The sequence below is a fragment of the Chanodichthys erythropterus genome, chromosome 15 (assembly GCF_024489055.1).
Source record: "Chanodichthys erythropterus isolate Z2021 chromosome 15, ASM2448905v1, whole genome shotgun sequence".
Classification (NCBI taxonomy): domain Eukaryota; kingdom Metazoa; phylum Chordata; class Actinopteri; order Cypriniformes; family Xenocyprididae; genus Chanodichthys; species Chanodichthys erythropterus.
The window spans coordinates 20,576,350-20,600,052 of record NC_090235.1 but is presented as its reverse complement, the minus strand read 5'-3'; the positions used below and the strand labels follow the sequence as shown (position 1 = coordinate 20,600,052).

Sequence of the window (23,703 nt, the reverse complement as noted above, 5' to 3'; positions counted from 1 at the left end):
TTCTTGCTTGCTTACCTGCACAACGTCTGATGATTCAGCTGTGCACAGATCCAGACGTTACTGGCTGCCCTTGTCTAGGAACATGAGCTGGCATATGCAAATATTGGGGCGTACATATTAATAATCTCGACTGTTACGTAACAGTCAGTGTTATGTTGAGATTCGCCTGTTTTCCGGAAGTCTTATAAACAAATGAGATTTACACAAGGAGGAGGAAACAATTGAGTTTGAGACTAACTGTATGTTATTTCCATGTACTGAACTCTTGTTATTTAACTATGCCAATATAAATTCAATATTTAATTCTAGGGCACCTTTAATTGCTCCTGTAATTCAAAGCGTCGTTTACTGAAATCATGTGACTTTAGATTCGAACCACTTATTCGAAACAAAAGGTTCGTAAAGCTTCATGAAGCAGTGTTTTGAAATCGCCCATCACTAAATATTGTTGAATAAAGTCGTTATGTTGTTTTTTTGGCTCACAAAAAAAGTATAGCATTCATAACAATAAGGTTGAACCACTGTAGTCACATGAACTGTTTTAAATATGTCTTCAGTAGCTTTCTGGGCATCTGAAAGTGTTAATTATCTTGCTGTCAATGGAGGCCTCACTGAGCCATTGGATTTTATCAAAAATATCATAATTTGTGTTCTGAAGATGAACGAAGGTTTTACGGGTTTGGAATGACATGAGAATGAAATTTATGGGTTTATGACCTATACTGGGACCAACCACCTGGGGGCAATCAAGACGCTGAGGCTTGTGCGGCACACTTGGTTCTATCAATGAAATGTGGTCCAATTCAGCAGAACTCAGATCTATGAGTAAGCTACAAGACTTAAAACTGGCTTTGCAGGCTCTACCGCTAATTTACATCAACTGATAAGAACTGTTACTGTTAAAAAAGTATTTCAGCTGTGCAAAGGCCCTCTTGCCAGATAGCGAGGTCTAAGGTTGATTCAAAACCATAGAACTTTGTTGCAACCGTTACGATACAGAATTTTGTAATTTCTTAACTGCACTCGGTCACCCCTGTCCTGGAAACCATCTCAAGGAAGTTGAACAGTTCAGAAGGTCATGGAAATGATGCTGTTCTTTGTTTCTCACAATCTCTCTCTTTCTCTATTTAATGCGTGCATGTACTTTTGTGTGTGTGTGTGAGTGTGTATTAGGCTTCTTTTGCTGGAATTTTTCAGGGCCATTAGCTCTGGGGGTCTCCAGTGGGAAGTAGTGATTCACTTTTTTACAGTCACTTTTTTGGTAAACTTGTGGTGGTCCTGTAATGGTTCCTAATTGCAGGCAAACTGAGTTCTAACTAACTGCTAATCTGAAAGACATTACAGAGACTTTGCAGAGACCACCGTAACCAAGCTGTTGAAAACAACAGAGTGAATGCCAATTGATCCCAGCCAAGCATATTGACTCAATTAATTAACTGAGTTATTGGGTCAGTGTTTGACCCATGAATATCTCAAGAGTTGAAATAATCATAGTGTTTGATGGCAGAGCAAAGTTTATTAACATTCAGGCTAATTGAGATTATAATGATTTTTTTCAGGTCATTCTCAAGAGCAGCCATGAATGATGCTTGAAAGGGGGCCTAACACTTTCAAATATTTTTGTGTTCTGGCACATGTATTTAATATCACCTTGACAAACTTGTTGAGAGTGTATTGCAGTTGGCGTCTTATGTATGGCAGATTTCGTGATAATTGTAGTCAAGGCTTTTGCCTATAGCCTTGCCATTCGGCACCAGCTCGCCCTCAATCGCTGATGTCTGGGTTGAGCCGGGCGAATGGGTCACATATGGAAGCGCTTCATGCCGGCGTGTTGTTTTAGCTCTTTTATACAAGAGAAAAGCTGAGGGTGTCAGTGTTCACAAAACTAAAGGTTAGCCAAAAATTCGCTCTCATACAACAGTGGTTGCTATTTCCCCTCCATCTCCATCCCAGGGAGCGTCATGTCGCATTTAGATACTGTTACATTTACTCTCTTTTGATCTGCGATGTCAAAATTAATTGGTGGCATTAGAGGGGATGTCTGTCTTTTCTCCCTTTGCTCTGTGCTGAAATGCTTAGACTTTGAATTCATTGCCATCATCTGACTCTGGTTTCAAGCCCAAAAAGGCCTGAATCCCAAATGGTTTGGATTGAGGCGGGATGCCAGTCAAAAAAAAAAAAAAAAATGATATCAGACAATACAATGTCTTTCACAGTAGGTGGACCATGCCAATCTGGACCCAGATGATTACAATTTTCCTCTCTTACCGCCACATAATAAGATACATGAAACCACCTCAGCCAAAAAATCGGCCTGTGTCCATGGAGCAACTATAATAATATTTGCCGTCTGATGTGTTGAACATCAGATGGGATACTGTTTCATTCCTCTGAACGGTTAAACTTTTTCCATGTAGCACACAAAATTTGAAAGTCCCATATTCCCCATGAACTTCTAAGATCATTGTGAAGTCAGGTGACGCTATGTGCAGGTCTGGGTGGTCCTTGGATTGTTGCTCCAGAGGGTTTCTATTATTCAAGCATTTCAGTTCTGCATGAATTTTTAAAAATAAATAAATAAATGTGTATATATATATATATATATATATATATATATATATATATATATATATATATATATATATATATATATATATATATATATATATATATATATATATATATATATATATATATATATATTTGAAAAAAAAATATTTAAATATTTTCTGCTCATCAAGGCTGCATTTATTGGATCAAAAATACAGTAAAAACATTAATATTGTGAAATATTATTACAATTTAAAATAACTGTTTTATATTTGAATATATTTTAAAATGCCATTTATTCCTGTGATCAAATCTGAATTTTCAGCATCATTACTCCAGTCTTCAGTGTCACATGATCCTTCAGAAATCATTCTGATATGTTGATTTGCTGCTTAAGAAACATTTCTTATTATTATCAATGTTGAAAACAGCTGTGCTGCTTAATATGTTTGTGTAAAAAAAAAAAAAATCTTACCGACCCAATATCAGAGAGAGGTAGATTAATTAATCTATATATACAAAATATACTATATATACATAATAAATAAATAAATAAACAAATGTTTATTGGAGTATGTTTTACAAGAAAATACTTTTTAGTCTTTCTACTTTAAAATCACACACACACACACACACATACACATATATGTATGTATATGTGTGTGTGTGCGTGTGTGTGCGTGTTTTCAAAGTCGTTTACCTACAAGAACCTTTTTTACCTTTTGTTTGAGGTGTCTCCGATTAAGCAGGGAAATTTTTTGGTGATTTTAGCTATAGTAAATGTAAATCTTATAAGAAAGTTGCATTTATATAATAATTTATTTAATGCAATTTTATGGAACAAAATATTAGTGTCTGATTGAACGAGTGGTTTTGGTTATGTCCTACAGGGGACATTAGGGGGCACTCTTAGCACATCAACATAATAGAAACTACAGAAGCCTCCAGACTTCTGCTCCTATGAGAAACCCTTGAATTGTGTACTTACTGTAAGAAAATTACATGATATACTTTATTAAATAATTTAAATGCCATTCTCATTGTATGAATTGCAATATATTTCACTGCTGAAAGAAATAAATCGATTTATTTAATCACCAAGCTTGTGATAAATTTCTTGTTCTTAATTCTGGATTAAAACATGACTTCTTCGAGACAAATTTATCTAAGTGCTTAAATCTTGAAATCAATTTTAGCCAATATGCCATCTCTGTTTTGTGACTTGTTGAAAAGTGAGTTTAGCTCATTGCTTGGGTTGAGTTGCTCATTTTGACAGGCTAGGGTTTGGAAAGTTTGAAGTCATGAGGTTTAATCATGCTCTGTGGCCAGTCTGTGCATGGCGTGGCATGATGACTCCCTTAAAGATGTGGTTCTGGGAGCAGGCCAGCTTCACTGGCACCACATTTGCGGGCCAGAGACCCGTTGCATAATGTAGGTTCATTACCAGACCAGAGTCTTGGTAGGTCAGAAATATGGGATCTGGAACAGTAGACGCTCAGTAAAAGGAGGAACTAATCATTTTCATTAGAGTTTTTGATTAATGTCAGCATGATGCTGTAAGGGATTCATTTCACATCACATATAGATTTTAATTGTCTGGGATATTTAGAAAACTGAAAGACTCTGAGGTTTTGGGAGGTAATAAAGCATTTTTTTTTATACAACATTGTTTCAGTGGACAGTTATTGTGACTTAGTCTTAGATGGTTATCTATTTTTGTGTGTGCGTGTGTGTGCGTGTGTGTGTGTGTGTGTGTTAAAAAATACTGAAGTAGGCAATCAACAGCAGCCAAACAAGTTAGTTTAGTTTAGTTTGGTTGGATGGATAATGGAAGCCTGTTTGTGACAGTCTAAAATAGTATCTTGTTTCTTATTGTTTGAATTAGCGGTTTGAAATGGCATTTAACAATGTGCTAAGTGTCATGTTCTGATAAGAGTGTATTTCCTAGTTAATATCCATTTACTACTTCTCATCTTGATTCATAACGCTAACTGTTTAAATGTCAAAAGCTGAATCTAAAATATGTACAGTAGTAGCCATAAAATGTATTTTAATAAGAACTGCCAAAAAATCAAGTAAAATGTAATTTCAATAGAAATATTTGATTTAGATTTTAGAAATAATTTAGAATTTAGAAATAATAATGGTTTTGTCTAAAGTTTAACAAAGAGAGGAGCTTGCACACGTAACAGTAGAAGATTTCTTACTAAAAAAAAAAGCTTTATTTAGATGCCAAATGCAAAGACAAAACATTTTATTTGATTTACTTCAGTGACGACACTGATGAGAATGTAAATCGAAAACATTTTCTTTGCATTTGGCCTCTAAAGTTTTTTATTTAGAGGCCAAACAGTTTGTCTGAGAGACTTAAAACTGATTCAAACTTAAAACTACTTCAAATGTAAATCCTTTAAACTTCAAGCTATTAAAATGTACTTAAAAGCTTTTTAAATTGACTCTCTCTTTAAGCGATTTTACACTTCATGGTTTTACACTTACTTCAATCTTTTTGGCTAGGCTTTCTCAAGCCAACATCAAAGATTGTTTTTAATTACTTTTGAAATGATTTTGTCTAAATAACTTTAGAAATGTCTTTAAAGTTTAAATATGATGAAAGTTGAAGGTATTAGTATGTATTTATATGTTTTTTGTTTTTTTTTTGTTTTTTTTGCTATCAAAGAACTAATAAATCTAGTAAAATGTGAAAAATATATGTTTAGATGTTTATTGGATATGTTAATAAAAATTGTCTTGAAATTTGTTCAAATCAACTATATCAATGTTTAGACATTATAAAATGAAGATCCATTATAATACTGAGAAGTACTGTAAAATGGTGAAATACAATCTCGGAACTGTAGGAAGGTGATAACTTCCCCACAAACACTAACACATTATTTAAAATATTCAGTCCGGTCTGAAATCTCAAATCTAAAACATTTCCTGTGCACGTTAGCAGCGCTTCAGAGAAGATATCTGTTCAAAGTGCTCACTTTCTTTATCTCTCCTGACTCTGAACATTTCCAGACCCCAGAGTGCATCTCATTCTCCGAGGGGAAGGCAGGCCTGTGCCGCGTGGCCTTGGGCTAGAAGATAGCGGTACTCTAAAAAGGACTTCATGATCAATCTCAGCCGTTTGTCATAATGATGTCATAATGATGACAAACGAGAATGATGAGGAAGGCCAACAAAAGGCCGTGCCCAAATGTGAAGTTGCTTTTCCAGTAAAGAGTCAAAGCATTATTCGCCACAACAGCAAACTTTGAAGAGCCTCAGTACAGGCTTCAGAAGAGGAGAAGAAAGATAAGGGTTGCTATGATTTATGTGTACGGTTTGATGAGCGGCATTTAGTTCATTTCAGCATTGTTTCTACCATTTGTCATTGTGCTATTGATTCTTTATTTTACCAGGAAGGCCCCGTTGAGATAAAATAATCTCATCTTCCAGGGAATTCATTCATCTACCCCTCTTTGAAGTTTGAGTCATTATTTTGAGATTCAAATTTATTGTCATTTGCCTAGCAGAGCCAATGATATACAGCAACTAATTAGCTGTGCAAGTAGAAATATAGAACATAAATAAATTATGGTAAACTGTAAATTAGGTGCAATTAAAAATGTAGTGTAAAAAACATTGTATAGTAGAGAATGTGGTTCAGAAAAGTCAAATATGCAATCCGATGTTTATAGTACAAGTCTAAAACAATATGATCAGTTATATCATTCAAAAGTGAGTTTTATGCTCACCAAGACAGTGTTTATGTGATCAACTATACAGAAACAACAGTAATATTGTGAAATATTATTACAATTCAGTATATTTGTTTTCTTTTGTAATATATTTTTAAAATGATGTCAAAGCTGAATTTTCAGCATCATTATATGTATGGGTCAATGACGTGATGGGTCATTTTTTTGTCCAAAGGCCTTAATAATAATAAAAAAACAAAGATATGACATCCAAAGTACATATGGTAGTACAACTAAATCTCTTTTATTAAATCCAAAAGGTTTTAATTATATTTTGCTACATATAAATGTATTTTAAAGTCATTCAGTTTAACCGTCCAAAGGCCAATACAGCCATTTCATTTGTGATTAAAATATATTAAAATGTAATAAATGTATATATTTTTTTATTCTGGCATGATTTTATAACATCATATATCAACATAGTGCAAAATGATATTGAAATTACATGTAGAAGTTGTTGCTTTGTTATGAGAAAGAATGTCCGGAAAAATGAATTTCATGATGTCATTCGCAGTAACCAATAGAAAAGGACCATTTTGGATCAAATCATTCAGTCAGTATCATGTGACAGGATGTGACATCATTCAGACACCTGCAAATGACCACGTGGTTGTAAAACAAAGTAATTAACTTCATGTTTTCATGTTTTCACTTGCTCATATGCATGTCCCGAAACATCAGGTCATTCGGTGCAACAGCTCTAAAACATGGAAAATGTTGTAATATTTTAAAAATATATAAAATGTTTGATTGTCCCTTTGCTAGATATCAGCCTGTTAGCATTGTTTGAAAATATCGTCATCCGGTTTAACCAAAAGTGTCATTCAGTAAAACCGAAATTTTGGTTAAACTGAATGACTTTTTTGGTGAAAAATTTTGACAATATTGCAAAAAATGACGAAGCAATGTTAATTGATTATAAATCCCACATAATCTCATTGTTAACACTTAATGAATCCTCGAAATAATCAAATTTTTTTTGACACTTTTAAAAACCTTATTCTTCAATGACCCATATACATATAATTATTTTTACAATTTTATGACAACTCTGTGCATGGGGTGAAAGATGTTATGATCTTACTTTGGCACTTTTATTTGGACTCTAAATAATTCAATTTTTTTCTTTCTAAATTGTAGCTGCAGGGGCGGAAATGGCATGGCTGGTTTGTCAACCATCCGTGTGGTTTGTAGTTATGAAATGCAAACGCTGTGTCCACAGCCATGGGCTTTCACACAGCTGCAGGAGGCCGTGAAGAGTGTCAGCTTAAGGACCTGACTCCACTCCGGCCTGTGCTCTGTGTGTTTGATGAGCAAGTAGCCAGGAGTACAAGTACTCTCTCCACAGCTTTTTTTCCATCTGATTTCAGAAGACAGTCTGACACTCTCTGTGTGCGTCTGAGTGAAAGAGACGGGAAAAGGAAAGAGAAGAGCTTTTGTTGGCTGGATGGGTCACAGCTTGCAGACTGCAGCGTGTGCGGAATCTATCATCGTGGCTCAGCCCAGTTTGATGTGACATATTTTCCTGTAACTATTTTAATATTTGCATTGTAGGTTGAATTTGTTACATTTGCATTATGTTTGTTCATGTGGCATTCAATACATTTTCTCAGTTTTGTGTTTCACCAAGAAATTGAACCTTTTTGCATTGCTAGCACCCGGCATAGTTACTTAAGCTGACAATTCTTATTTTTTATTGAATATTGCAGTTTTTATTATAAATTATTTATCCATGCACATGACTGTTCTCTTAAATTCATGTGCCTTGTAATCTTCTCATGCCTCGCCCAAAATAACTTCCCCTCCCTCTTGCAGTGACATCTCTTCTCTTCTGTAATGACGTGTTTACTGGCAAGAGGGCGGGGCATTATGTCACTCACATGAGATCAGCCAATGGCAAACCACAACCATCCAATCAATTCCTCACAGACAAGATCAAGCCCCACCCCACGTTTTCTTGTTTGAGAAGCTGTTTCATTTGGATACACACAGATCAGGCAGAACATTATGACCACTGACAGGTGAAGTGAATAACTTCATCTCTTCATCACGGCACCTGATATAATAGGCAGCAAGTGAACATTTTGTCCTCAAAGTTGATGTGTTAGAAGCAGGGGAAAAAAAGGATTTCAGTGAGTTTGACTAGGGCCAAATTGTGATGGCTAGACGACTGGGTCAGAGCATCTCCAAAACTGCAGCTCTTGTGGGGTGTTCCCGGTCTGCAGTGGTCAGTATCTATCAAAAGTGGTCCAAGTTAGGAACAGTGGTGAACCGGTGACAGGGTCATGGGCGGCCAAGGCTCATTGATGCACTTAGGGAGAGAAGGCTGGCCCGTGTGGTCCGATCCAACAGACGAGCTACTGTAGCTCAAGAAGTTAATACTGGTTCTGATAGAAAGGTGTCAGAATACACAGTGCATCACTGTTTGTTGTGTATGGAGCTGCATAGCCGCAGACCAGTCAGGGTGCCCATGCTGACCCCTGTCCACCGCCGAAAGCGCCGATCCATGGAGGCTCCATCTTGCAGCTTACAGGATTTAAAGGATCTGCTGCTAACATCTTGGTGTCAGATACCAGAGCACACCTTCAGGGGTCTAGTGGAGTCCATGCCTCGATGGGTCAGGGCTGTTTTGGCAGCAAAAGGTGGACCAACACAATATTAAGAAGGTGGTCATAATGTTATGCCTGATCTGTATACTGAAGAGACTATCGTGACTTCCGTTTCATGCTGACTTTAAACTTAAAACATTAATTCATGTCAAATTCAATATGGTATCTCCCCTGACAGAGGTCGTTTAGTGTGTGAGAATGTGACTTTGTGGACATTTTTGTGACTGATGTGCCATGCAGGGGTACAATAGATAGATAGTGCTCGTCTCATGCACAGTTTGTCGTGTCAGTTCCACATTACAGACCTCTTTCATGTTCCTATTGCCGCCTCCTCAGTGCTTTGCCTCTGTTGTGGTCTACAGGCTGCTTGACACCCAACTTCTGAAGCCTAATTTCAGTATGTGAAATGTATGTGGTGCTTCTTAAAAGAGGACGACACTTGTATGAATGTAGGCCTGAAAGTGTCTTAGGGGTGTCCTCCCTACTGTGTATCATGCCCCATATGGAAATACCCTAGGCCCTTCAGTTCAGTTTCTCTCTCTGTTTCAGAGGCCTTGAGGAAAACAAACACCCCCCGCCTTCTCACAGACAGAAAAAAATCCCCACTTGTCAGATGAGGGGATTTTTTGATTGTCTAATCAGCTCCATATCCCAATCCAGAGGCCTGGAGCAGTGCAGCTTGGTCCAATAAAATGCTGGATGAAAGGCTGAGGCGCATCCTTCTTCCGTTTAATCGATGGCATCTTATACTGCTTTTGGCGGCATTTTATCACCACCATACTCCTTTATATCATGTCACGTGCCTTTTACAGAGGTGCTCAAAGCTCTTCTGTGTGGTAGTGATGGTCGACTAGTTGATGATGGGCTGCAGGGGGCTCTGCAGAAAACTTGTTTTTTATGTAATTTTTTTTTTGTATTTTATTATTATATTTTAAAGATTATTAAAACGAATTCACATTAGATAGACTGTAACTTTATTTGCATAAAATATGAATTAGTATATTTCATCCAATTTGATATTACTTTAATTCTGCTTTCTAAAGCCAGAAATCATAAGATTAGTCATGAGTTTTACTTTTTATTTTACTTATTTCATAAATTACAGAAATATACTGTAATTGTTTCTCTTCAAATCTAGGACAGTGGTTCTCAGAAAAACTTATAATTATATTTAAATAGTATTATTATTATTATTATTATTATTATTATTGTAATATGATCAATATAATACAACATATAATTAATATATTTAATGTAAATACTATTAATGTTATTATCAATATATTAATAATTTTAATATTAATTATTATTTAAGTTTAATAATCCTTTTAATTCTTAATCTCTTAATTAAAACGCTAAAAAACAAGATCTAGGTATTTAAAATAATTTAAAAGTCTTTTTTTTTTTAAATGAAAATTCTGGAATCATAAAATTAATTGTGTTTAATCTTTAAACCCATATCAACAGTTTATTAGTTTACCAGTTGTTAATAATATATATATATATATATATATATATATATATATATATATATATATATATATATATATATATATATATATATATTATTTATTATTATTATTATATAATTAGTGTTGTAAAATCAATTAATCATGATTAATCAAATCTACCTATATTGACAGTTTCTTACATATATGTATAAACACACAAAGTATAGGTTAATCAGTTTACCTATATCGACAGTTTCTTAGTTTACCAGTTAATAATAATAATAATAATAATAATTATTATTATATATATATATATATATATATATATATATATATATATATATATATATATATATATATATATATATATATAATTAGTGATGTCAAATCGATTAATCATGATTAATTGAATCTAACATGAATACATGCGCGCACACACACACACACACACACATACACACACACACACACATATATACAAAATCACTGATTACTGATCTCAAGTTAAACCAGTTTAAGATGCTTTACCATCATGAAAACTGAATGGAAGTGTGAGCCTGACAAGTGCACAGTGACTCTCCTTCAACACTGATTTTTCCAAGACCACGTCCATCTGTGAACCATTTGCATCTGGTATATCGCGTGCAGTGTCTTAACAGCGGGAAGTGCTAAGATCCTCCTTACCACATTCAGAGGCATTCGCTCTCGCACCCTCTATAACGAATCAAACCTTTTTACGTTTCCACTGCGACTCTAATATGTGATAACCAGAACTAATCTTCCACATACCCTGCACCCAACTGTTGCACAAATAGTGATTTCTGTTGCCTAATTAAGCAGTTAATTAGCTCAGGTGTCTTGAGTCCTACACCCGGAGATAAGCTTGTCGCTTTAAGGATGGAAGTCCTGTTTTGATTGAGCGCTGCTGCTGTGTTGGTCATTACGACTAGCAGCTTGACAAGCGATGGATTTGAATTGCTCCGAGCAGCTTGAGGAAACTGAGAGGAGATTGAAGGCAGGTAAGATAGAGGGGGGATGTTATTACCTTGCAGGGCACGTCCAGAGTTTCATCAACCTGGTGAACAGGGTAGATGCTTCCTAGTGTTCTTTCCCACTGAGTGAACATGTATTACACATCAGGGTAGAGTGTGTTAAAGCTGTCTCGTTTATCCTTCTCTTCTTCGCTTTCAAGCCGTCTAACCGATCCCTTGATGCCATGTGGGTCGCCGTCACCTCATGGGAAGCACAGATAAACATTTTGACATGGATAAAAATGGATTTTGGGGCATAATTTAATTTACAAATTGGCTTGAAAGTTCCCTTGAGTTTTGGCCCACAGTTGTTTTGCAGAGCGATATGGTGTGTCACGAAAACACGCTTTTAGGCAGGAAGCCACAGGGATCTGCTGATATATTGCGAACCTCTTGAACATTGTTTGCAAACCTTCAGACCACAACCATGAATCAGGACTGTTGTTGCTTTGTCCCCGGTCGGTGTGGTCAACACTTCTGGTGGCTTCGTGTGGATGACTTTCCTCCAGTCCTGGTTATATCAGGTCACATCCTGCTCTAGACTTGGACATCCCGATCCAAAACCTTCTGACATAGCCTGTCTAGCATGTGGGTCTTCTGGTATGCAAGAGGTGTCCCGTTCTCTGCCTGTGCTATTTTCTGTCAGGCCCCAGAGAGAAGGAACAAACTCAAAATGAATGGCAGGGCTCTTTCTTCCTCATAGGGCAAAACCAGATGAGAGAGGGAGAAAGAGAAAGAAGGCCAGAGTAGGCCATGTTGTTGTGGTCGGCCTGGGCTGGCTGGCTGCCTGTCTGGGGCTAAGGACTCCTCTCTTCCCCGCTGGTCTCTGGCTCAGAAGCTCAGTCGTATTCAGCAGCTAAACCACACTTTCTCCAGGCCAGGCCAGACTCGGCTCACATCAGTGATCCACATTCAACCTCTGGGGAATCAATTGTCTCAGTGCTTATACTCACATGCTATGGATTTAAATCACAATACACACTGAATTAACACAATAAATTCAACATACACTACATTCTATGCACATTTGATTCAAAGCAAAACACATTGTATTTAATGTTGCAACTAGTCAAGGTAGGGTTTAATTTGATGCAAAAGAAGAACAGAACTTTTGTTTGTTTCAAAGTGACTTCTCTTTAAATGGATAGTTCATCCAAAAATGAAAATTCTGTCACAATTTACTTACCCTTATGTTTTTCAAAACCTGTATGCAGAATATTAGGGCTGCCCTCGACTAAAGATTTTTCTAGTCGACTAGTTAAGCGATTTAGTTGACTAATCGTGCGTTTATATTAATAAACCAAATTAATCATAATAATGAGCCTTTAATTGCCTATATACGGTCAAACCAAAATGTATTCAGACACCTTGAACATTTCATTCATTAATACATTTTATTCACTATAGTTTAAACAAATGGGAATAAAATATGACAAGATCTCAAGAGTTAAACTGTGTCAGAAAAAAATTATCTTAATTATGTCATATAACACTTAAGCAAAACATGGTCGGGTCAAAGTGTCTGAATAATTTTTGGTTCTAAATATTTATAAATTTTACTGGTAGTCCACTGTATGAAAATATCTCAAATGTAAGGAATGTTACTGACCAATTTGCAACTGTTGTCGTTCTGCACTTTCTTAAGCAAGCTGATGCTTTTTCTAATGTAAGCCTATAGACAGTGTATGTGTTTGAATAGTTTTAAACAAACGTTTACAGAAATTATCCAAAATTACTGCAATAATGTTGCAGAATCACTTACAGTATAAGGTATTTCAGTTAACAACATTAACTAAATGAGGCGGAGCTTAGTGGAGCATCAGTTAAATACATATATTGGTCCATTGAGTTTTGTCTTTTCATATTATTTTTTAATTTTAAATTATATTTTCCTCTTATTTTAAGCTATTATTAGCTAATGTTATTAAAGTTAAAGTCTCTTCAAAAGTATAGTTGCAATTTAAAATAACTGTTTTCTGTTTTAATATATTTTTTATTTATTCCTGTGATGCAAAGCTGAATTTTCAGCATCATTACTCCAGTCTTCAGTGTCACATGATCCTTCAGAAATCATTCTAATATGCTGATTTGCTGCTCAAGAAACATTTATTATTATTTTCGATGTTGAAAACAATTGCGCTGCTTCATATTTTTGTGGAAACTGTGACGAATAGAAAGTTCAAAAGAACAGCATTTATTTGAAATAGATCCTTTTTGTAACATTAGAAATATCTTAACTGTCACTTTTGATCAATTTAATGCATCCTTTCTGAATAAAAGTATTAATTTCCTACTAACCCCAAACTTTTGAATGGCAGTGTGCATTATTGCTAGCTTTCACTATAGAAAAAGTTTTCATTTTTCCTTCCAGAACCCATTGGATAAAAATAAATATAGGAAAAAAACATTATTGTTTGAGATTAAACACCAATAAATAAACAAAGGCAGCAAATCTGTCATACTACAGCATAATTCATAACAATGTTAGCGACTGCATTCTTGCAAAGCTTAAATCATTGTTGAGCTCGCCTCCAGGCCCTTGCCTCCTCCCTAACTGGTGTGAACACAAATACACTGGTGTTGAGAGAGTCAGCCGCAACACGTCTGGCATGATGGGATCACTTCCTTCTGCAGACTGGGCACCCACTGTCAACCCGACCCCGGATAATTAACCTCTGCCACTGGGGTTCAACAAGAAAACAATCCCACAGAGCTCTGTGTGTATGCTAGCGTGACTGTGTGTGTGCTCCATCTACAGGTGCCTCTGAGGGTGTTAAGCGTCATCCTTATAGCCATCTGCAGGCGTGGGGCAAGGTTAGGAACACATGCCCAGCACTTCAGGGCCGAGGAGGGGTACGGACGGCGTAGCAGGTGGCTGAGAGCGGGTAGCACTAGGCCGGGTCTTTGACTGGGGTGACTAGGTTAATTAAGGGGTGAGACTTCGGGGCCCCAGGGCAGGCGGTTGGGGGGTTTCGGGGGGTTGAACGAGTGCAGAAAGAGGCCACGCCACTCACCAGCTCCGCTTCCTGTGGGGTATCTGTGCCTCTCTTCATGAGCGGACCTCTGGATTCATAAACGCACACACACGTGTAGCACACATGTTCTTGGGGACCTGAGGGAAGTGTCTTTTTAACTGTGTTGTTTCTCTGGAGCTCACGGTTGTGAAAAAGCAGCTGTGCAAATCCCCATCAAACCGAAAAAACAACAGGCCGTGTTGATCCAAAACAAGGTGTTTAGTTGAGCGCGTCTGATTAGTGAAGAGTCTGATTGTGAAATGAGTGGAAGTCTGAGTCAGTATATCAGACACAGAAGATCTGTAAGCTATTATTATGGGTCTCGGGGTGGGTCACAGGGAGGCAGTGGAGTTTTAGCAGGTGTCATAGAACAGAAACTGAATGTGACCTTCTTTGTGTCCTTTCAGAAGATGAAGAGGAGGATGAAGAGGTCACAGAACCGAAAGATGGCCCAGAAACTGACCTGCAGGAGGAGGAAGAAAGCAAGGAGACAAAAGAAGGTAAGAGTGGGTCTGAATGCACTTGCTTATTAGCTGAAGGTGAGCAGATATGAGATATACATTCTCCCTGCTTGTTAGGAAAGTGAGTGAGAACACAAACAAACACAGTTTTAATGAATCATACGTGGTTCACTTCCGCTATTTAGTATGATTGCAATCATATCAGCTGTGAACCTTACCGGAGTTCACATGAACCGTACCCCAGACCACTCTTTCTATGGTACGGTTTGTGCAAAGAAAGCATGCACATCATCCAAACGAAGCGAACTCTGATGTCAGTCGAACCCGGGTGCGCACCAAAAGTTCTAGCGTGAAAGCAACCTAAATTTCACAAAACTCCCTTTAAGGGTGTCCAGGGATGTCCTCAAAGGCAGAAATGATTTACTCACCCCCATGTCATCCAAGATTTTCATGTCTTTCTTTCTTGAGTCGAAAAGAAATCAAGGTTTTTCAGGAAAACATTCCAGGATTTTTCTCCATATAGTGGACTTCAACAGGGTTCAACGGGTTGAAGGTCCAAATGTCAGTTTCAGTGCAGCTTCAAAGAGCTCTACACGATCCAGGACGAGGAATAAGGGTCTTATCTAGTGAAACGATCGGTCATATTCTTAAAAAAAATAAAATTTATATACTTTTTAACCACAAATGCTCATCTTGCACTGCTCTGCGATACGCCACGCATTACATAATCACATTGGAAAGGTCATGCGTGATGTAGGCGGAAGTACCACGGTAGGGCGAAAAACACCATCTCATTTTCTATTCCAACTTCAAATCATCCAACATCGTTGTTTTACCTTTTCTTGTAATGGCCGTTTGACTTTGCACGTTCGCTTTGTAAACACTGGATCGGTACTTCCGCCTACGTCACGCATGACCTTTCCAACGTGATCACATCGTTTTATAAATCGCAGAGCAGTGCAAGACGAGCATTTGTGGTTAAAAAGTATATATATATTTTTTTTTTTTTAGAAAACAATTGTTTTGCTAGATAAGACCCTTATTCCTCGTCTGGGATCATGTAGAGCTCTTTAAAGCTGCACTGAAACTGACATTTGGACCTTCAACCCGTTGAACCCTGTATAAGTTCACTATATAGAGAAAAATCCTGCAATGTTTTCCTTAAAAACCTTAATTTCTTTTCGACTGAAGAAAGAAAGACATGAACATCTTGGATGACGTGAGGGTGAGTAAATTATTAGGAAATTTTAATTCTGAAGTGAACTAATCCTTTAAGGTAAGTTAAGTTAAGGCTGTACTCTGTTAAAAAAAACATGTTCCCTACACCAACAGCCTCCACCTGGCACAAATTTAGCACATTTGACTTCTGTATGTCGGATGTTACACGAAACAACATCTGCTCAGTTCAGACTCGGCGAGAGAGACGTCTCTTTACAGTAAAGCCTGACGTTGAGGCGCATGTTCTGCGCACATGTTCCATAAGTGCCAATAGAAACCATAACAGATTTGTAGATAAATTACCCAGACTGACTAAAATGACATCCAGTTTGGCTGTTCCACAAGGGCAATTCCTTCTGTGTTGGCATAGCTGGGATTTTATTGTCGCTGTCTTTTGATGTTTCAAAGGGAAATGCATCCTGTTAGCGGTTAATGAGCCATGGGTGGAGTGACATGACATTGAGGGGTTTATTAACATGACGTAGCGCCTCTAATAATTTGCCATGTGATTTACAGCTTGCGCTGTTACTCAAGCCATGCGATGTAAAACCTTCCACCAGTGAAGTAGTGTGTGCATCTTACAATTACAGGATTTAATTTATTTACAGTGACAAAAGATTCTCAAAAAGGTCATTTGAAGAGGACCTATTATGCTTTTTTACATTTTTTTTTTACTTTTTTAGTGTGTAATGTTGCTGTTTGAGCAAGAAAAAGGTCTGCAAAGGTACAAAGCACAAAGTCACTCCATAGGGAGATATTCTTTATATCATTATACTCCCTGAAACACCTCAATTGTAGTCTTGAGTTTTCTTCAAGGAATGAACCCGTCATAATAGACCCCTTAATCGCCTACATCACTGTGACGTCACCCCTTTAGCTGAAGGCAAACCATAAATAAATACTCATTGCAGGCACTCTAAAAGTTTGAGGTTTTGACTTTAAAATGTCATCTTGTTGTGTTTTTGGCTGCCAGAATAGAAGGAACAGGACTTTAGGTTCAAAACTAAAGTTTTACCAGATCCCAGCAGACATTCCTTCACAGAAATCAAAAAGATAATTGTGGTTGAATGCAATACGGCGTACAGACTGGACGGAGACGATCATAAATAATGCCCGTGTTTGCAGTGCACACTTCATATCAGGTAAAATAATCGGTGCATATGTAATGGTGTGTTGGTTTTATCTAGTACAAATCAGCAAGTTTCTGTTTTATAGGTGAAAATCGCCAACCTTCAGCGCACTAGCTAGCTTAAATGTTAAACAAACATACAGCGATAGATGAGTGTGCCATCCTCTGAATGGTCTCTTAAAATAATCCACATTGCTAGCCATAATCATAGTTAGCCCAGCGTTAGGTTACATTAGACAATAAGCCTTGACAAAATTCCCTGTACCATCCGAAAGTAATTCATATGTTGTCTAGGAAATATCCAAAACTTAAGTTAATTTAAAAAAATAGCTGTCACTGTCCCGCAGACTCATATTCGGACAGTTCTGAACCTTCTTCTGCATCTATGTTTAATAAATCCCTCCTAAAACATGCTAGCTTATGCTTGTCAACATTGAGTCCAGCGTCTCTTTTTGCCTCCAGCTAAGCCCCGCCCACCAGGAAACATTGCAATGTTTACAAATTTTTAAGGGGTCTATATTCCTCACTTAATTCCTGCTCAAGGCATATGCAAAATGAAGACCTGGTTGAGTCAGTTAGTAGTGTGTCGAAACTCACGGTTTTGGTAAGAGGCGGGACATTTTCGAAACACGCTCAGTTGACCAATCAGAACGCACTGCAGCCAACCAATCAGAGCACATTATGATTTTTCGGAAGGAGGGGCTTCATAGAGACAGGAACTAAACGGGGCATTAATGACAGACTGGGAAGAGAGGTGCTGCAACAATGTCTTTTGAACATAAATAATACAAACTTTTTTTTTTTTTTTCGTAGAACTCAACAAATTCAAGACTTTGTAAAAAACCTAATAAGTCCTCTTTAAAATGATTAGAGCTGCACGATTAATCGCGATCTTGATTCAGACACCCATGTAATCTTATTTATTTTTGATAAAAATTTGCCCATGTCTATTAAACCTCTGACAAAATCATACAGGAACATTCATGCTGCCGCTGAGCCAGAGAAAGCAGTTTTTGAACCACACAGTATCGATATTTCTGTCTTACAAATATTCAATTTATCACAGAAGTACTGAGATAAAAGTTTATAGTTCGTATATAAACACTGATGTCTACGGTAGCAATTAAAAAAGAGCAAACCACCTTTTGAAAGTATCACTTATATTGCTACACCACTAGGTGGCGACAAGTGACTGTTAAAAAATGTATAGTCTTTGAATCATTCATTCAAAAGATTTGTTCAAAAAAGCTGATTCATCCAGTAATGAAACAAGTGAAGTCTTTGGGAGTGAGTCATTCATTCAAAACCATTAAAAAAAATCATTTAAATTTATGAAACCTCTTTAAATCGACTGCAGTAATTTATATGTTGTCAGAACCTCTAGTAAATTACGTTATTTTGTTTAGTTGTCTGTTCAAAATCATGATCTCGATTTTAAAGAAAAAAATCGTGATTCTCATGTTATCCAGAATTGTGCAGCTCTAACTATGATGCAAACATTTCCACTACTGTACAAATCACTTTTGTTCCTACCTGTGCTGGTATTACTAGTTCATGTTTGGGCCTCCCACACGTCAAATTCCCAAAGTCACCAAACAGGATCAGCAGAGCGTTGAGTAGCCACTCGCGTGTGACCCCGCAGCCGTATCAGATGGCATTCTCGCTGGCCGGGGGCTGGGCTTATCGGGCCGCGGCATTCTGGGTCAGGCCTGATCGAACTTTAATGTCACTAGACCCCAGCAAGTGGACTTCAAAGCGAGCGGAGAGTGCATTCTTTGTGCAAGTGTACAGGGTAAATAACTAGAGGGAGGCCGGACAGAGGCAGACTGTGAAAGCACACGAGGGCTTTGACTCCACACTGGCTTTGATCACGCTTTTGTCTTCCTTATGAGTCATCAAAAAAGGCACGCAAATCAAGTGGGCTCGGATCAAAGGAACGGGCCCCTAATAGTCTGGGAGAAAATGGAGAAACGCAATAACATCAAAAAAGGAGGAGAAAAACTGGGCGTGTTGTCATTATGGAAAGATGTACTAAGAGCTGTTTGTGTATTTGCTTATTCATTTAGATGTTTGTTTGTTGTTTTTTTTACACCCATATCTCCCTTCTAATTGGCTTAACTACCTTCAAAGCTTGTTGGGAGTCAGGAAAAAGAATGCGGGCAAGTTTGTTTAGGTTCAGTTTGTACAGTTACTGCTCATTGTTATGCTGTACGGCCATGATTTTGTCTGTGGTTAGATCCGTTTGTTAGTGTTATTGTATGTAAGTAGTAGGTATAAACATGTAGCCCATCGTTGTGGCTGTGACATGTGCTTTTGTGTGTTTGTGTATTAAAACATACGGCCTGTTCTGTGTTTATTTACTAGGCAGCTGTGTTTACATCTTCATTTTGTTGTGTTTTGTCTCGCGTGTGTATCAGGCCACCCGCGGGAGCTGACGGAGGAAGAGAAACAGCAGGTTCTGCACTCGGAGGAGTTCCTCATCTTCTTTGACCGTAGTATTCGTGTGATGGAGAGAGCTTTAGCTGAGGACTCCAACATCTTCTTCGACTACAGCGGACGAGACCTGGAGGATAAAGAGGGGTGAGAATGTGCTGCGTAACACACAAAAATGATTTCTGGGTATTTTATGTATTATTTAAGTTTATTTTTTAAAAACAATTTTTTATTATTTTATTGCTAAATTAAGAATTTAATTTAACAACAATCTTAAATAATAAATGAATGCATTACTAATGGTTATATTAAAACAAACTTGATTGTTGTGAAATGTAATTAATGTGAGAAAGTGGACAACAATGACTTTCAAATGAATGTACACAAAATGGAACCAAAACCCAAAATGTAGTTACACAATATAAACTGCTTAAATCACCTGGATGCAGTCAGATTTGCATATTATGCAAATGTAATATTTACATAATAAATATTTCTTTAAGCAATGGCTTCTCCAGTGTTTTATGTTTAGTCAAAGCCTGTTAAAATGATCACATTTTAGTGCATTTTTTCTTTTTTCCCTGAACTATAGCAAAATTAATTATAGCAAAATCAGGTAGGGTTAGTATGAGTTTGTAGTATTTATAATCAGGCTAATATGAAAACAATAAAAGACTATAGTATGTCCTCAATGAGCTAAACGTGTGTGTGTGTCTGCACGCATTGTTCTTCAAAGAAATTCTTGCATGATGCCATCTATTAACAAGCTCTCATTTTGCTCTTCTGTATGGGTATTACAAACAGTTATTTTATGACCTTTTTTTTCTTATTTTACATTTGTATAATATTTATATAAGTAGATATAACAATAATATATTAAAAGTATTTTGATGCACCATTTTTAGATATATATATAAGATAGATAGATAGATAGATAGATAGATAGATAGATAGATAGATAGATATAGATATATAAATATTTATGTAAGCAAGTAAAAATAATATATATATATATATATATATATATATATATATATATATATATATATATATAAATAAGTTTGTTTTATACACACACACATATATGTATGTATATATATATTATATATATATATATATATATATATATATATATATATATATATATATATATATATATATATATATATATATATATATATATATATATATATATAGTAATTAAACCATTATATACATATGGTTAAGTGTGTATTAAAACTTGAGAGTTTCTCCCCCTCTCAGAGATCTGCAGGGAAGCTCCAGTCTCTCTCTCAGTCGTCTGTTCTATGATGAGCACTGGTCAAAGCATCGGGTCATCACCTGTCTGGACTGGTCCCCTCAGGTAGACTGACCTCCCTCTCTGACCTCTCCCTCTATGTCAACACCTGTTCATTTAAAAGGGAGAATCTTCCCTTGCTCTGTCTCTCAGTCAGCTTTTTCATTCTCATCTTCTTCTCTGTTCTCTCTCTCTCTCACACACATATCTTTCTCTTGCCCTCACTATCTTCTCTTTATATTTCCAGTACCCTGAGCTCTTGGTGGCCTCCTACAACAACAATGAAGACGCTCCTCATGAGCCAGATGGTGTGGCTTTGGTGTGGAATATGAAATTCAAGAAGACCACACCAGAGTACATCTACCACTGCCAGGTGAAAACCCTTAACACAGCACGACTTTACACTTGTACGCTCCAAAAATCATGTCACACAGAATATTAAAGGACTGGAACTTGTGCAGGAAAGTGTTAAAGGGATAGTTCACCCAAAAATGAAAATTCTGTGATCATTTACTCACCGTCATGTCTTTTCAAAACAGTATGACTTTCTTTCTTCTGCAGAACTCAGAACAGTTCTTCTGAAAATCTCAAAAGAAGATATTTGGAAGAATGTTGGTAATCAAACAGTTTTGGTGAACATTGACCAAAAAAATCAATAAATAAATGAATTTTCTTAAAATATCTAAACATAAGTGTAAGTAAATGACAGAATTTTCTTTTTTGATTGAACTATGACTTTAAGGTCAGTGCAAAAAACAAAACAGCATACTATTACCATACCAATTGTACTGTATTTTAGCATTGCTCAGCACAAAAATTGTTAGATAATTGTCATGCTCATGCACACAACATTGGAGATTAAAAAGAAAATGTTTGTTTCACAATGTACGGTAATAAAGAACATGCAGGAGAATCACTGAGAAACACAACCACATCAACAGAAATCCAAACGATACCAGACAAAGAACTGAATGAACTGAAGGTTTATATATACACAAGGGAGTAATCAAGGGAAAACAGAACAGGTGTGGTACTAAATTAACAACCATGGAGACTAACTAGCACAGGGAACACTGGCAAACCAGAACAGGGAAAACAGAACCAAAACACAATGTTACTAAACAGACTGAAGGCTTGGTTGATTGGTCGGTTGGTTGAACGGTTGGTCAGTTGAACATTTGGTTGAACGTTTTGTTGGTTGGTTGGTTGGTTGGTCGCTTGGTTGGTTGGTCGCTTTGTTGAATGGCTGGTTGGTTTAACGTTTGGTTGAATGGTCACTTGGTTGAATGGTTGGTTGGTTGGTTGAATGTTTGGTTGAATGGTCGGTTGGTTGGTTGGTTGAAACTTTGGTTGAATGGTCGGTTGGTTGGTTGGTTGGTTGAACGGTCAGTCGGTTGGTTGGTTGGTTGAACGGTCGGTTGTACGGTTGGTTGAACGGTCGGTTGTACGGTCGGTTGTACGGTTGGTTGAACGGTCGGTTGTACGGTCGGTTGTACGGTTGGTTGGTTGGTACGGTTGGTTGGTTGAATGGTCGGTTATACGGATGGTTGAACGGTCGGTTGGTTGGTTGGTTGATTGGTTGGTCACTTGGTTGAACGGTTGGTTGAATGTTTGGTTGAACAGTCAGTTGAACGGTTGGTTGGTTGAACGTTTGGTTGAACAGTCGGTTGAACGGTCGGTTGGTTGGTTGAATGGTCAGTTGTACGGTTGGTTGGTTGATTGGTTGGTTGGTTGCTTGGTTGAACGGTTGGTTGAACAGTCGGTTGTACGGTTGGTTGGTTAAACGGTTGGTCGCTTGGTTGAACGGTTGGTTGGTTGCTTGAACGGTTGAATGGTTGGTTGAACAGTTGGTTGAATGGTGGGTTGTTTGGTTGGTTGAACAGTTGGTTGAACGGTGGGTTGTTTGGTTGAACGGTTGGTTGGTTGGTTGGTTGAACAGTTGGTTGAACGGTGGGTTGTTTGGTTGAACGGTGGGTTGTTTGGTTGAACGGTGGATTGTTTGGTTGAACGGTTGTTTGGTTGGTTGTTTGGTTGGTTGGTTGGTTGAACAGTTGGTTGAACGGTGGGTTGTTTGCTTGAACGGTTGAATGGTTGGTTGAATGGTGGGTTGTTTGGTTGGTTGAACAGTTGGTTGAACGGTGGGTTGTTTGCTTGAACGGTTGAATGGTTGGTTGAACAGTTGGTTGAACGGTGGGTTGTTTGCTTGAACGGTTGAATGGTTGGTTGAACAGTTGGTTGAACGGTTGGTTGAATGGTTGGTTGAACAGTTGGTTGAACGGTTGGTTGGTTGGTTGGTTGAACAGTTGGTTGAACGGTGGGTTGTTTGGTTGAACGGTGGATTGTTTGGTTGAACGGTTGTTTGGTTGGTTGGTTGGTTGGTTGAACAGTTGGTTGAACGGTGGGTTGTTTGCTTGAACGGTTGAATGGTTGGTTGAACAGTTGGTTGAATGGTGGGTTGTTTGGTTGGTTGAACAGTTGGTTGAGCGGTGGGTTGTTTGCTTGAACGGTTGAATGGTTGGTTGAACAGTTGGTTGAACGGTGGGTTGTTTGGTTGAACGGTGGGTTGTTTGGTTGAACGGTTGTTTGGTTGGTTGTTTGGTTGGTTGGTTGGTTGGTTGGTTGAACAGTTGGTTGGTTGAACAGTTGGTTGAACGGTGGGTTGTTTGCTTGAACGGTTGAATGGTTGGTTGAACAGTTGGTTGAACGGTGGGTTGTTTGGTTGAACGGTTGTTTGGTTGGTTGGTTGGTTGGTTGGTTG

General features: G+C 37.5%; 1 protein-coding gene across 5 annotated transcripts in view; it reads left to right on the top strand.

The window, feature by feature from the left end:
- dync1i1a (dynein cytoplasmic 1 intermediate chain 1a) overlaps window positions 1-23,703 on the top strand; it is an 84,945-nt gene that overhangs the window by 21,105 nt on the left and 40,137 nt on the right. For 3 of the 5 annotated variants that reach the window (XM_067411277.1, XM_067411275.1, XM_067411276.1), the window contains 4 exons: window positions 14,818-14,913; window positions 19,633-19,795; window positions 20,912-21,011; window positions 21,193-21,318. In XM_067411277.1, the coding sequence (XP_067267378.1) occupies window positions 14,818-14,913; window positions 19,633-19,795; window positions 20,912-21,011; window positions 21,193-21,318 (485 nt within the window). The remainder of the gene's footprint in view (window positions 1-14,817; window positions 14,914-19,632; window positions 19,796-20,911; window positions 21,012-21,192; window positions 21,319-23,703) is intronic. The other 2 variants (XM_067411278.1, XM_067411274.1) reach the window with 1 other exon arrangement.